Genomic DNA, 14,610 nt, shown 5'->3' on the forward strand with positions numbered 1-14,610 from the left:
TTTGAATCTGAGAGCACAGCCATATTTAACATCATTATCGAGGGAATCAATGAAGCCCTGAAGGTGATTCTTGTGTTGTTACATATATTACCGATCTCCTTGTTGAAGGGATTTTGTAACTACTTTCTTCCAAGTTGGATTACCAGCAACAAATTGATAGGGACTCTTTCATGTAATGATTGTCGTCTGTTTTTTATATGTTTATTTCAGGGTAAAGATGAGAATAGTGTATTACCATATTGGCTCTCAAACGCTTCAGCACTTCTATGTCTCTTGCAGAGGAATCTGCGGTCGAATAGTTTTCTAAATGCTAATGCTCAACGTTCTGGGAGGGCTACATATGTGAGTTCAATTGATATCTCCACTTAAGCATTGAGAGTAGTTTGCGTGTTTCATTTCTATGGAATTGGATTACTATGGAGATTCAGTAGTAGGGTAATAAACTTGTTATTAAATGTTTAGTTAGTAAACTTATATTCTGTTTCTTGCGTACCAGGGAGTAAGGTCTCCTTTTAAACTTCATGGACCTGACGATGGTGCATCGCATATAGAAGCAAGATATCCAGCATTATTATTTAAACAGCAGCTGACAGCATGTGTGGAGAAGATTTATGGTTTAATTCGTGATAATTTGAAAAAGGAATTGTCACCGCTTCTGGGATCATGCATTCAGGTAAGAATCCGAAAGTAGATACATATTCAGCACCTTTGACGTTGCTTGTCTAGATTATTGATTAGATGTCACTGTTTTTAGTTCATCAAAATACTCAGTTGCAGGGACTTTATATGCCATTTGGTGGGAAGATAAAATTGAGAAATTATGGTTTCTTATTTGAAGTACATAGTATAAAGTTGTATACAGCATTATATGTTTTTTATGTGACAGAAGATCTGACTGATTGTTGGTACCTTCTAGTGCTAGAAATTTTGTATTCTACTGCATTGTGGTGGAGATTCATCATCTCTTTAGTTTCTATATACAAGATTTTTTTGTGGAAATAGGTTATGATTTTTCACGAATTTCTTTAATGATTCTCAAGGCACCCAAAGCTTCACGAGGAATTGCTGGAAAATCTAGATCACCAGGTGGTGTGCCGCAGCAATCACCAAGTAGTCAATGGGAAAGTATACTCAAATTCTTGGATTCTCTTATGTCCCGCCTACGCGAAAATCATGTATGCATATCTCATAGTTTCAATTATAATGTCTGTTTTTACCGACATTGTTTCATATGCAGATTTTTATTGTATTGCTCTAAATTATTGTCTTAGACATAGTACTTTGTTCCTTTTCTGTTTCTCCACATATGACTGCTCATGTACCATGGTTCTTTGTGCTTTAAGAATATCTGCATTGTTTTTTTAAAAATCTTTTCTAACCTGACTATTGTGTTGGTAGGTACCCTCGTTCTTCATTCGCAAACTTGTGACTCAGGTTTTCTCATTTATCAACCTATCACTTTTCAACAGGTATATGTGATCTTAATTTCAGTTCTTTGTTGTATTGTATAGCATACTGCAGATTACCTTTGTTTCTGCATATTTAATCTGAACTCTTCTTCAGTCTTCTTCTTCGTCGTGAATGTTGCACATTTTCAAATGGGGAATATGTGAAATCTGGGATTTCAGAATTGGAGAAGTGGATAGCCAATGTAAAGGAGGAGGTACACCATGTTATACACCCGTTGGTTGCTTCATAGATGGATGCTATCTGTGTTCTAAAATTTTGTGAATGCAGTTTGCAGGAACATCTTGGCATGAGTTAAATTACATAAGACAAGCTGTTGGATTCTTGGTAAAACTCATCTTCTTCTCTGATAAAAAAAAGCGTGGTTTCTTTTTTAAAGGGGAGCTTGCATTTAACTGGTTTGTATTTTATGCATTCTTTAATTCATCCTAGGTTATACACCAAAAAAGAAAGAAATCATTGGATGAAATCAGGCAGGATCTGTGCCCGGTACGTTGATATTTTGTTTTGGCTTCCGGTTTTGTTCATTTTAATTCCAGGCAATTAAGCAGTTTTGCAATCTCATGAAAACTCGGCACTATTTTATGTTATAGGTATTGACAATAAGGCAAATATATCGAATAAGTACGATGTACTGGGACGATAAATATGGAACTCAAAGTGTCTCAAGTGAGGTGAGTTAATGTCTAAACTCTCAATCCTGAGGTTTAATTGGGTTGAATGTCTATTAAAACACCTTAACACATGTCTTTGCGCTGTAGGTGGTTTCTCAAATGAGAGTACTTGTGGACAAGGATAACCAAAAACTAAGTTCGAATTCGTTCTTGCTGGATGATGATATGAGGTATTATTATTCTCTTCCGTTTTTTTTCTGTGTCATTTGAATGAAATACCTCAACAGTTATTTGGCTCTCAAGTTTTTAGTTATACGTAGATAGAAGAATATGGTAGTGACAAAAATATTTTATCTCTAGTTCTGAATGTTTGTAGATTGGCATTTCTAGGGTTTGGTTGGGCATTTGGTTGAGAGTTAAGAGTCTCTTTAATCATGTTTATCTAGAATAACTCAGATGTAGTTTAAGTTGTCTACACTAAATCTACCTTACTCTTTTGCTTTTGTGTGTGTGCAGCATTCCTTTCTCTGCAGAAGATATAGACAAGGCTATTCCTGTATTAGACCCATCTGAAATAGAACCACCAAAATTCGTATCAGAATATACTTGTGCACAGTCCCTTGTGAAGAAACCCTCCACAGCTTCAGCCTCAAAGCAGATCATTTGATGCATATGAGCTTGATTATGCATCAATTAGTAATTTGGCAATGCAAATTTCTCATTAAGAGAATGAACAATGGAAGCTTAGACTTGGTAATTGTAGAATTCTACTAAATGTTAATGGCCAAATGTTTGTAGTTGTCCGACTTTGTCAGTTTTTTTCTCTTGTTTGGACTGTAAATGGTAGAACATCTTTGTAAATATATTAAGTAATGAATGAATCCTCATAATTCTTTTGAGATTCATAATTGTTTCCAATGCTTTCTGAGATTTTTATTCAAACGTTAATGGAGCAAACTTGCTGACAACTACATACGTTTATTATAACAATGTGAGCATTGCCGTGAGGGATTCGGCAACGAGGATGATTTTATTCAAACGTTAATGGGACAAACTTGCTGGCTACTACATACTTTTATTATAACAATGTGAGCATTGCCGTGAGGGATTCGGTAACGATGATATACTTGGTCAGAAAATTTTGACTTTTGAGAAGAAAGTGATGTATAGTTTTGGCAGTTTCGGAAACCACCAACTTTGAACCACTTAATTTTGTCATTGTATTGGTGGCCAAATCAGTGACTTTCTTCGCACCAATTCATACCAATTCGTATCAAAGAAGAATATATAAACGACAAGGAAGTATATGCGTATATAATGGAAAAAAACAATATGGCACTAAAAGGGAAAATTATACATGAAAAATGAGAAAGCATGGCAAGAAAAATAGCAAGATTACGTAACGAATAGTAGCTTAACACTAAACAAGCGGAAGAATCTGCATGGTAGCATGTATACAAAATTACAGCTCTTAAGAACCCTTCAAAAATCTCAAAACGATATTGTTAAACTCTTGTGCACATTCGATCTGAGGAACGTGCGAGGTGTTGTCGATAATTTCTAGTTTCGTTTTGTCTCCAAGAACCCTACACAGATATACCAACCATTATACAGCTAACAATTAAATAATATGCTTAAGAATGTTTGATATATATAAACAATTCATCTAGTATAATTTTATACGTCAAAACTTGAACAATATCTGACTTACTCTTTTAATTCATAAGCCATCTTCACAGGAAATATCTGATCTTTGTCTCCCCATACTATTAGGACCTCCTAGGAGTTTAAGTATAAATGCGTAACGATAGTAAGCTGAATTGCATTTGAGTGTATACTCATATCAACTCTTAAGTAATAAATATCACGTACATACCTGAGAAAGAGGATCGATGTTTAAATTCTCGTTCCGGCCAAAAGTCACCCCCTTCAATAATTCAATCTTCTCTGCTCTATTCTTTGTATATAAATTCTACATTATAAAGTCCGGATTAGTTTCAAAATTTTGCTAGAAAAGAAAATGTCAATAAACGTTTGATGCATGGTCATTGACTATGTCAGCAGAATTGTTCTTTTCCCCCAAATGCAAAAGAAGCAAAAGAAGAAGACAATACTTGGGCTACTTACACTAATAACGTCGTTCCAGAAAGCATTGGGAAACATACTAAGTATCCGCGACGAAGATGCCAAAGCCATAAGTGTGCGAAGCTCAGCTGCAGTGGATGGTAACATAACTTTCTCGATGACCTCACAGTTTGACCGTTTCAGTAAACTTTCACTGTCACACTTTCTCATGTTGACACCAGAGCTTGCAATCACTACTTTCTCCACTTTTTCCGGCCACATCTTTGCCATATGGTACGCCACAAAACCGCCGTAGCTTGTTCCAACCACACTATACTTGCCTATTCCTATTTTCTCCATTAGCTTTCCCATACATTCCGCCTATATTAAAACATATTTGTTTGATATATATTAAAAAGATCGTTCAAACATTTTTTTTTATCTGAGCACTATACATCAATCATTTTTTTATCTGATCACAATTTTTGAGATATGGAAATTAAATTAAAAAATGTATATATGAAGTAAGAAAATAAAATACCAAACAAACAAACAAATTTCTGAAATATTTTTGCTATTTGGTTTTTTAGCTAACATTTTCTTACAAGCTACTAAGCTAGTGGCAAATTTGTATAATAAAAACATAATATAATATATATATATATAGAGAGAGAGAGAGAGAGGTTTATGTAAACCTGGAAGACTTCGGTGCGGTTGGTGGAGGAAGTGGTAGAGTCGCCGAAGAAGACAAGATCGGGAGAATAGAGCCTGAAAACAGAGGGAGAGAAGGCTTGAATCTGTCGCCGCCACTGCCACATAGAGGATGGACCGAAGCCGTGGAGGAGAAGCATAACAGGTCTGTCGTCATCATCATCGCTCCCGTGTGGTGGTCCCCAAAAGTGGATGGTTGTTTCAGAGTCTATGGAAAGCGTCTGCGACGTCAATCCTGCCGCCGTGAGGCAACGGCGGAGGTAGCCTTCTAGAAAGCGCGTCGGGCTGAGGTAAGACGACAGCGACATATCTCAACTACCCCTTCTTGTCCGAGAGAGAGAGAGAGAGGGAGAGTATAAAGAAACGGTGAGGAATGATATAAAAGATTAATAGATAGATGAGGCAAGTTAACTTTTATTCAATGTGTAGGGACGTATAATTTTAAATTTCCTTAGTTTAAGGGTTTTCTTTATAATTATTTTTAAAATATGTTTGTTGTATTTTGTATTTGTATTTGTAGGCTTGTAGCACATATTGGTGATTTGGTGACATTGGTGTAACGGACGTTTAAGAAAATTAATTGGTTGTCTTGAAAAAATTATTAATTTCCAGAGTAGTTTGTTCAAAAATCAAAACGCATATATTAGTATAGGTGGACGATCTTTAAAACATGATTTTTAGGTCCTTATTGTACAAGACCTAAAACCCAATCCAAACACTTTTTAAAAAAAGAGAGCACTAACTTTTGTTTTGGTTAGTTTTTCTTACTTAATTGTAATTAATGTGTTACTACTTAGTAGTTACTACTACTACTTACTAAGATGTATTTGCTGAATTAAATAAAAAGCACTGTTCTGTTCTGTTCTGTTCTGTTCTGTTATGTTAATGGTTAAGTTAAATTATGAGTGTTATGAGTTTGCTTGATTTGCAAGATTACAACAACACCTCTCAACTTTTAAAGGTTACATTTTTAACCCGATCATGCGAGCAACCTCCAAGAGCATCCCTTTCTCTTTTCACAGATCTCCCAAAGTTCAATGTCACCTCTTTCTTTCTTCTCTCCCTCCTCCTCTTCGTCTCACGTCTGCTTCTTCGCCGTTCTCATCATCTTCGTCGCAATGGTTCGGCTTTCTTCGGGATGCGATCTCCACGTCGGACTTGACGCTCGGAAAATGTACCCACGCACGTATCCTAGCCTCCGAGGAAAACCCAGAACGATTCCTAGTTAACAATCTCATCTCCATGTACTCGAAGTGTGGTTCACTCACTTACGCCCGCCGAGTGTTCGACTTAATGCCTGAAAGAGATCTTGTTTCCTGGAACTCGATTTTAGCTGCCTATGCACAGTCTTCCGAAGGTGCTGCTGCTGTCGAGAATATCGAAGAAGCTTATCTTCTCTTCCGGATTTTACGGCAGGACGTTGTGTATACTAGTCGAATGACTCTGGCTCCAATGTTGAAACTGTGTTTGAATTCTGGATATGTGTGGGCTTCAGAGTCATTTCATGGGTATGCTTGCAAGATTGGTTTGGACGGTGATGAATTTGTTGCTGGAGCTCTCGTTAATATCTATTTGAAGTTTGGTAAGGTTAAGGAAGGTAAAGTTTTGTTCGAGGAGATGTCTTATAGAGATGTGGTGTTATGGAACTTGATGTTGAAGGCTTATCTGGAAATGGGTTTTAAGGAAGAAGCTATAGACCTCTCTTCTGAATTTCTTAGAAGTGGCTTACATCCCAATGAAATCACTTCTCGTTTACTCGCTAGAATTTCTGGTGATGATTCTGAAGCAGGACAAGTGAAATCTTTTGCAAATGGTAACGATGCTTCTGCTGTTTCAGAGATTATATCAAAGAACAAAAGGTTGAGTGGATATCTCCATGCAGGCCAGTACTCAGCTCTTCTCAAATGTTTTGGGGATATGGTTGAGTGTGACTTGGAATGTGATCAAGTCACATTTATTTTAGTGTTAGCTACAGCTGTTAGATTAGATAGTTTAGCATTAGGGCAGCAAGTTCATTGTATGGCATTGAAGTTAGGACTTGAGGTGATGCTCACCGTTGCAAATAGTCTAATAAACATGTACTGTAAACTGAGAAAAATTGGTTTCGCTAGGAGAGTATTTCATAATATGAGTGAAAGAGATTTGATTTCGTGGAATTCAGTTATCGCCGGATTTGCTCAAAGTGGCCTAGAAATGGAAGCAGTGTGTCTGTTTATGCAGCTTTTACGTTGCGGCCTTACACCGGACCAGTATACTATGACGAGTGTTCTAAAGGCTGCTTCTTCTCTTCCTGAAAGCTTGTCGTTGAACAAACAAGTTCATGTTCATGCAATTAAAATCAACAATGTTGCTGACAGTTTTGTCTCTACTGCTCTGATTGATGCCTACTCTCGGAACAGATGTATGACAGAGGCAGAGGTTTTGTTTGAGAGGAGTAAGTTTGATCCCGTCGCTTGGAATGCCATGATGGCTGGTTATACACAAAGTCATGACGGTCTTAAGACTCTGAAGCTCTTTGCTTTGATGCATAAACAGGGAGAGAGATCTGATGATTTCACGCTCGCAACAGTGCTTAAGACATGTGGCTCCTTGTTCGCAATAAATCAAGGAATGCAAGTCCATGCCTATGCAATGAAATCTGGATATCACTTAGATCTATGGGTCAGCAGTGGGATTTTGGATATGTATGTAAAATGTGGTGATATGAGTGCAGCACAGCTTGCTTTCAATACTATTCCTGTGCCTGACGATGTTGCTTGGACGACTATGATATCAGGATGCATAGAAAATGGAGAAGAAGAACGAGCTTATCATGTTTATAGCCAGATGAGGCTCATGGGTGTGTTGCCTGACGAATTTACAATAGCCACACTTGCGAAAGCAAGCTCCTGTTTGACGGCATTAGAACAGGGGCGCCAAATTCATGCAAATGCCCTCAAGTTGAATTGCACGGGTGACCCGTTCGTTGGAACTTCGCTTGTGGACATGTATGCTAAGTGCGGAAGCATAGACGATGCATATTCTTTGTTTAAAAGAATACAGATGAGGAACATTGCTGCCTGGAATGCCATGTTAGTGGGATTAGCTCAACACGGGGAAGGGAAAGAAGCTCTCCAGCTTTTTAAACAGATGAAATCTCTGGGTGTAAAACCTGATAAGGTCACGTTTATCGGCGTTCTGTCTGCTTGCAGTCACTCAGGCTTCGTATCAGAGGCATACAAGCATATTGGATCAATGCATCGTGACTATGGCATTAAACCTGAAATAGAACACTACTCTTGTTTGGCTGATGCACTTGGCCGTGCTGGATTTGTCAAAGAGGCTGAAAATTTGATCGAGTCAATGTCCATGGAAGCTTCAGCATCAATGTACAGAACTCTGCTTGCAGCTTGCCGAGTTAAAGGGGACACAGAGACAGGGAAGAGAGTGGCAACTAAGCTTTTGGAGCTAGAGCCTTTGGACTCATCAGCTTATGTGCTTTTATCCAACATGTATGCTGCTGCTTCCAAATGGGATGAGATGAAACTTGCCAGGACGATGATGAAAGGGCAGAAAGTGAAGAAAGACCCGGGTTTCAGTTGGATAGAGGTGAAAAACAAGATCCATGTATTTGTTGTGGATGATAGGTCAAACCCGCAAACCGAGTTGATATACAGGAAAGTAAAAGATGTGATAAGAGACATCAAACAAGAAGGGTATGTTCCTGAGACAGATTTCACACTTGTAGATGTGGAAGAAGAGGAGAAAGAGCGTGCCCTGTACTACCACAGCGAAAAGCTGGCGGTTGCTTTTGGACTTATGAGCACTCCTCCATCCACACCGATCCGTGTGATTAAGAATCTTCGTGTCTGTGGAGATTGTCACAACGCGATGAAATATATAGCAAAGGTGTATGATAGAGAGATTGTACTTAGAGATGCAAACCGGTTTCACCGGTTCAAGGATGGTATTTGCTCATGTGGTGATTATTGGTAGTTGGAATTTGGAAAGTAAAGATAAATTTCAGCAAAGCATTGATAGTTTTTGCTAAGAACAGAGCATTCCTCTGTTCTAACCAATGTTAATAGAGATTACAAATCAAGTTACACTGCATTCTCTGTAAGAGAAAGAATACTACATAAAACCTTACAAATCATATAACCTAACAGAGAAGCTAATAAATTTCAAACTGTAGCCTCAATCCTAGGTTGGAAGGAAAGAGCGGAAACGAAATCCACAGCTTCTCCATCCTTGAAGCATCGTGGCAACTCACTCCACTCTTCTTCAACTAAATCATACACAAAGTATCTACAGTACACCTCTCGAAGACTCGCATTGAAGCACACAAGTATCTTGTTTCCAACTCCACCGACGCAGTTTACGTCACCTTTTTTACCGTATAACTCATGAGACAAAGCAGGAGGCAACATCCCGACTTGAACCCATTCCCGGTTACAGTCAAGTCTCCAGATCCTTAAACTCGCGCTTTCGAAGAACTCAGAGAGGAGAATCACATACATTGTTCCATTACATTCCACCAAGTCGATGGAATACTCTAGGAAAGGAGGCAGAAGCTTCGGCAGCTCTGTGAAGCATCGTTTCGTGAGATCACAAGCTACAATTGTACCGTAAGAGCTGAGAAAATAGACTGTTTCGGCTTCGTCTGTAACGGTAATAACGGAAGAGTATTGCTTCGATGGACTTCTCTGGAGATTGTTACTAGCCACAACAACGTTTCCTGTTTTGCTAAGGAAATAGACTGTGCCATTGCCAATGTCAGTATCAGACTCATCCTCATGTGGTGATGACTCATTGTTCTTGGCTAATAACTCCAAGTCTTGGTCTTTGCTCCATGAATCTGAGTTTGAATCATAGATCTTGAAACTGAGATTTGGGATTTCACCGGAGATTGTAACGAGCTTGTAGGTCGAAGTAGTGACAGTAGTGGTGGTCATGGCTACAGCTTGGAGAGAGTTGTTGTTGTCATCTTGAGAGATTAGAGAAGGAAGGTCACGGGAAGATCCAGTGAGGGGATTACGGAGGAGGAAGTCGCCGGAGAAGGAGCAGCGGAAACAGAGCAAACCACCAGAGGAAGCGACGGGGATGAACTCGCGGCGGGGGTGGAGGAGAATTTCACGGCGGCTGAGATTTTTCCAGGTGTTCTCAGTGGAATCGAAAACGAAGGAGGAAGAAGAAGAAGTGGAACCGTGATCGTCGATCATGAAGAACCAAGGATCTCGAGAAGAGATAAGAGAGCAAGCAAGCTTGAAGCTTTTAGAGGTTTGGGTAGATCTCCATCTCTTGCAAACAGAGCTCATACGGAAGAAGCAAGAAGTTGGTAGCCATGAGAGGACTCTCTCAAGAACATCGTCGTTGAGGTCATCCATGGGGAATTCAGAAGCTAATGATAAGCTTATTCTCTCTTCTTCTTCTTCTTCTTCTTTTTGGTCTCGTGATTTTCTTTTCCCAGTTGAGAATCCCATGTTGTTGTTTCTTGGCTTAAATCTGGGCAGATTCAAGGGTTCTTGAGCTTTGGCTGGTGGAAAGAGATAGAATTGTTGAGAGTGGTGAAGAAGCAGACACAGAGAGAGAGAGAGAGAGACTTGTGAAAGATGGGATTTTTAAAGAGAGGAGGAGGAGATATGTATGTATGGAGTCTAGAGAAGAGAGAGAGAAGAGAAGCTTCTTTGGCTCCTCTTTTTGAAGAGCGTTGACAATCCCCTTACAAAGATACTCATTGCTCTTGTGGGATTAGATATAGAGAGAGAGAGAGAGACAAGTAAAAAGGTAAAGTTTGTGTTGTAACTTCTTCTTCACTACCCCCCCTGAAACCTAAACTAAGCTGTGAACATAAATGTTGACTTTTTCTTAACTTGGTTTTGAAATTGTCTGATTGGAATATAATTGTCGGTACAGGTTACAAATTTACAATCAGACAATTATAACTATATCTATTTTAATACTATTCAACTCATTACGTTACAATAGTCAATAGAAACAATGGACTTTTTAATTAGTAATCACATGTTTTTGGACCAACACTTGTAGTAGTATTAGTTTGTATTATCCTGACTCAGATTTATTTTTGTGTGTGTATGAGTGATAGACTTATGTTTCTATTGTTTTATGTCGAAAACAACAGTATACAAAAAATTATAGAAAAACTGTGGATTGGGACAAAAAAAAAAAAATAACATCCCCAAGTCAGAGTGGATCACACTTTTAGAAAATAACGAAAGAAAAATTAGGCCAACTAACTTTGTTTTTTTTTTTTATAAGTTAGTTGAAAAAACACTAACGCAGCTACTTTTCTTTTAGTTGGCGTAAGTTTTTCTCACTAGCGTTACCAGTTTTTTTGGGTAAGGACACAGAAATTTAAAGATTATTAACCTAAATTTATATTTCTAGTTATAAGTATAAGATAATATCTAGATAATATACAGAACACTTTATAATCTTTTAAACTAAAGATATACTTGTAGTTGTTGTTATTCAAAACTCAAAAATATCTAAACAAAAGTAGAAATACATGAGAGAATTGCATTCATTTAAGTTTAAGAGAGAAGGATGGAAGAACAAAAGAGAAAGACCAAGATTAACGCACGGAGACAGTGGTTAGTTAGTAAGCCCACGGCCACGGGTGCCTGTGAGAGTTAAAAGGCGGAGGAGACAAAAGCAAAAGAGAAAGCTAGGGAGCTGCCCTCTTCTCTCCTCCTATTTCCATCAAAAGTGGCGATTCGTGTGGTCTTTGTGTGTGTGTGTGTGTGTGGGGGGGGGTTGTCTTCTTCCTTTTTCTTTTTCACAATTTTTTTTTTTTCAAACAGTTTTACCTTTCGAATAAGAAAATTAAAGGTAACTACTTTTTCTTTTGCTCGTGTTTTCTATATACGAAAATAAAATTTACATAAACAAATTAATCTCTTNNNTTTTTTTTTTTTTTTTTTTTTTTTTTTTTTTTTGTGGGCATCAAATCACATTTTGTCAAACTTGCGGTTGAATTCTCCATCCAAAAATACATGCTTTTGTGTTCATGCATGCTATTGACTATTGTGTTCTTTCTTTTTTTCTACCGGAAAAGTAAAACTATAATACTTTTAGCTGGTTATACATGTTATTTGACCAGTTTATGAAAAAATCTCTGAGAAAGGGATTTGTTGAAACTTGGAAGTGAAAGCTTATAAATCCAAAATTATTGTTTCTAAATGCACATTTCCCTCAAAATGGTAAAAGTTTATTCAAGATCATGATCCTTAATTTATCACCACGAAGAGAAAAAAAAATCATTAGCAAATGTAATAGTCTGATTTTACTGAAAAATTTCATATTGTGCAGATTTACACATGCACAATATGTAGTATCCCTATTTTAAAAATCCCGCCTAGCACCAATTACGCCCCGTAAAATCGTTATGTCCACCATCTCCGCCTCGATTAATAACTAATTCTCGTCTAGTATCGATTATCCAATTAAACCGTCTAATCCGATTAAAATCCGCTTAATTTTGTATATACCGATTATTTTTGGAACCAAATATAAATCAAATATATATATATTTGTTATCTAAACATTTAAATTAAGAGTTTATGATGTTTTACAATTACTAATGTACACAATTTTAATTAAAATCATAATTTTTTTTCTTAAAATTATATTTTTATGTGTTTACCGTAGTTTTAAAGACAATACTATAGCTTTATAATTTATTTGATATTTTTCTTTTCACATAAACATAATTATACATATATTTAGTACAATATATTTTTAATTTACTATTAATTTAATAAAATAATCTTAAAACTAGTCTCTGATTAATCTCCGTTTAATCTTCGATTTTTTATTAGGCAGTAGATCCACCCCAACCACCCAACTAACGTCTAACGATTTTTTAAATAGAGTGTAGTATGCAACCTGAAAAAAATTGCAGAAAAAGAACGAAAAAAAAAAGTTCTTTATGTGTGAGAAGAAAAAAAAAAGGATAGGTGTGGAAAAGCAAATTAAAGAATAGGACCACTGTTACTTTGTAGCCTCGTTGAGGAATCTCTTCTCCGCATCGACTTTTGTGCCATGGCAAAGTCAATGCCCCAGAACTTGTTCCCAGGCCATCCCTCAGTTTAATACTAGTATATTTCAGTAACACTTTTAAAAGAGGAACTAACAATTAAAAACCTAATAAAAATAAACTAGAAAAGCCGTCAGCGAAATCTAATAGGTCGTCGCTAGCTGCATAGAGTATCGATTGATACCCAAAACAATGTTCAAGTTTCGATTTCTTTTTTCTTTTCTTTTGAGATGTTTATTACTTGGGCAATGCCCATGCATAGACATATGATCGATCTTCATGTCACAAGAAGAACATTTTTTCTTAGGTTAGATTTAAAAAAAAATTTAAACTGAGTTGTATGTATGAAAAGTAGAGAGACTTTGCTAATTCAATGTTCTAGTTACATATATTTAAAAGTCGTTACATTCTATATATTCAATGAATTAATGCTTTGAACAAATATATATTATATGTCTAGTGTGAAACTTATGAGGGGATTAGCTTCTTGACTAGAGGTATGTAACACGTTTTTGCATTGCAATAATTGTAACCCAAAGAAGAATGACTAGGAGTCTAGGACTAATTTGAGTCTCAAGGAAACACCACAAACATCTGTGATGGTAACAACGGCAAATGAACTTGGGCCATATTAAGTAGAACAACAAGGCAAGCCCAACATCTGCAAATATGGTTTTGACTAAACAAGATCCAAACCCAATTTTCAATAACAACCACACTATTCACCTTCATACTCTACATGATTGAATTACATTAAAACCTCTGTAAATTAATACTTTATAAATTAATAAACACTATAAATTAATAAATTTTGCTAGTCCCAAGTCGGGCCAGTGTAAAAAATAATAAAATTTGATAAGATAATAAGATAATAATTTTTTTGAAATCTCCATGTAAAATATAGTCCCAATAATATCATAAATTAATAATCATGTAAATTTACATATATATAATGTATGTTTCTCCTAAAGCTCATATCTATAAAACAATTGTTATGTTGTATTTTCAAACTATAATGATATACAATATTCTGTAACATGCCAAAAAATAGCTAATTTTTTGAAATTTTCAATTTCTAGATATTCATCATTTACATTTTGATATTTTGATTGACTATTAAAATACAACAATTGATATTATTATTCATAAATTTGAATTTATGTATGTCATGTGTATAAGTGAATTTGTCTATTGTATTTGTAATTTATTGTTAATAATGTTTTCTATATATTACAAATTCAATTCCAATACCATAAAATTTACAAAAACCGAAAGTAAAATTATATTTTGCTAAAATTGTCTCAATTCATAATTTTAAATATTCAAACTATTTACACTATATAATAATTATTATTAATTTATAAATAAATTAATATCACTATAAATTAATAAAATGTCTTGGTCCCAACATTATTAATTTATAGAGGTTTTACTGTAATTAGTACTGGCAAAACAATCTCTTGGGAACAATTCAGAGATTCGCTTGATTTTTTATTTTTTGGGAGATTACTTGATTTGCTCGATAAACAGTTTTGATCTATATTTCAGTAAAACAATATCGTTTCACCCGATCTCTTTCTGTCTGTCATGAGTTTTTATCCATATATGCATACCATAATGTTATTAATACTAATGTATTAAGAGTTAATTATGTAAATAAAAACTGAGAAAAGAAAGACGTAGAGAACACGGAAAGTGGTAAGCGTCGTCATCTAG

At 36.1% G+C, this 14,610-nt stretch overlaps 4 protein-coding genes across 4 annotated transcripts in view; 2 read left to right on the top strand and 2 right to left on the bottom strand.

Moving 5' to 3' along the window:
* LOC104727600 (myosin-15-like) overlaps nucleotides 1-2,982 on the top strand; it is an 18,294-nt gene extending 15,312 nt beyond the window's left edge. The window contains exons 30-38 of the mRNA XM_010446690.2: nucleotides 497-673; nucleotides 1,041-1,175; nucleotides 1,399-1,469; nucleotides 1,564-1,663; nucleotides 1,738-1,794; nucleotides 1,900-1,956; nucleotides 2,061-2,141; nucleotides 2,229-2,311; nucleotides 2,598-2,982. Of these exons, the coding sequence (XP_010444992.1) occupies nucleotides 497-673; nucleotides 1,041-1,175; nucleotides 1,399-1,469; nucleotides 1,564-1,663; nucleotides 1,738-1,794; nucleotides 1,900-1,956; nucleotides 2,061-2,141; nucleotides 2,229-2,311; nucleotides 2,598-2,748 (912 nt within the window). The 3' untranslated portion in view covers nucleotides 2,749-2,982. The remainder of the gene's footprint in view (nucleotides 1-496; nucleotides 674-1,040; nucleotides 1,176-1,398; nucleotides 1,470-1,563; nucleotides 1,664-1,737; nucleotides 1,795-1,899; nucleotides 1,957-2,060; nucleotides 2,142-2,228; nucleotides 2,312-2,597) is intronic.
* On the bottom strand, nucleotides 3,395-5,409 carry LOC104721497 (protein ABHD8-like). Its single transcript, XM_010439488.2, has 5 exons — nucleotides 4,841-5,409; nucleotides 4,209-4,526; nucleotides 3,958-4,053; nucleotides 3,793-3,860; nucleotides 3,395-3,667 (listed from the first exon to the last, which is right to left on the bottom strand). The coding sequence occupies exons 1-5, from the start codon at nucleotides 5,162-5,164 to the stop codon at nucleotides 3,553-3,555; spliced, it is 921 nt and encodes a 306-aa protein (XP_010437790.1). The 5' UTR covers nucleotides 5,165-5,409; the 3' UTR covers nucleotides 3,395-3,552.
* LOC104721499 (pentatricopeptide repeat-containing protein At4g33170) lies at nucleotides 5,777-8,889 on the top strand. Its single transcript, XM_010439491.1, has one exon. It carries the CDS (start codon nucleotides 5,838-5,840, stop codon nucleotides 8,829-8,831), a length of 2,994 nt encoding a protein of 997 aa, XP_010437793.1. The 5' UTR covers nucleotides 5,777-5,837; the 3' UTR covers nucleotides 8,832-8,889.
* LOC104721498 (F-box only protein 13-like) lies at nucleotides 8,853-10,663 on the bottom strand. The gene has a single exon (XM_010439489.2). The coding sequence runs from the start codon at nucleotides 10,316-10,318 to the stop codon at nucleotides 9,020-9,022; it is 1,299 nt and encodes a 432-aa protein (XP_010437791.1). The 5' UTR covers nucleotides 10,319-10,663; the 3' UTR covers nucleotides 8,853-9,019.

This window comes from Camelina sativa, chromosome 11 (assembly GCF_000633955.1).
Source record: "Camelina sativa cultivar DH55 chromosome 11, Cs, whole genome shotgun sequence".
NCBI classification, from domain to species: Eukaryota; Viridiplantae; Streptophyta; class Magnoliopsida; order Brassicales; family Brassicaceae; genus Camelina; species Camelina sativa.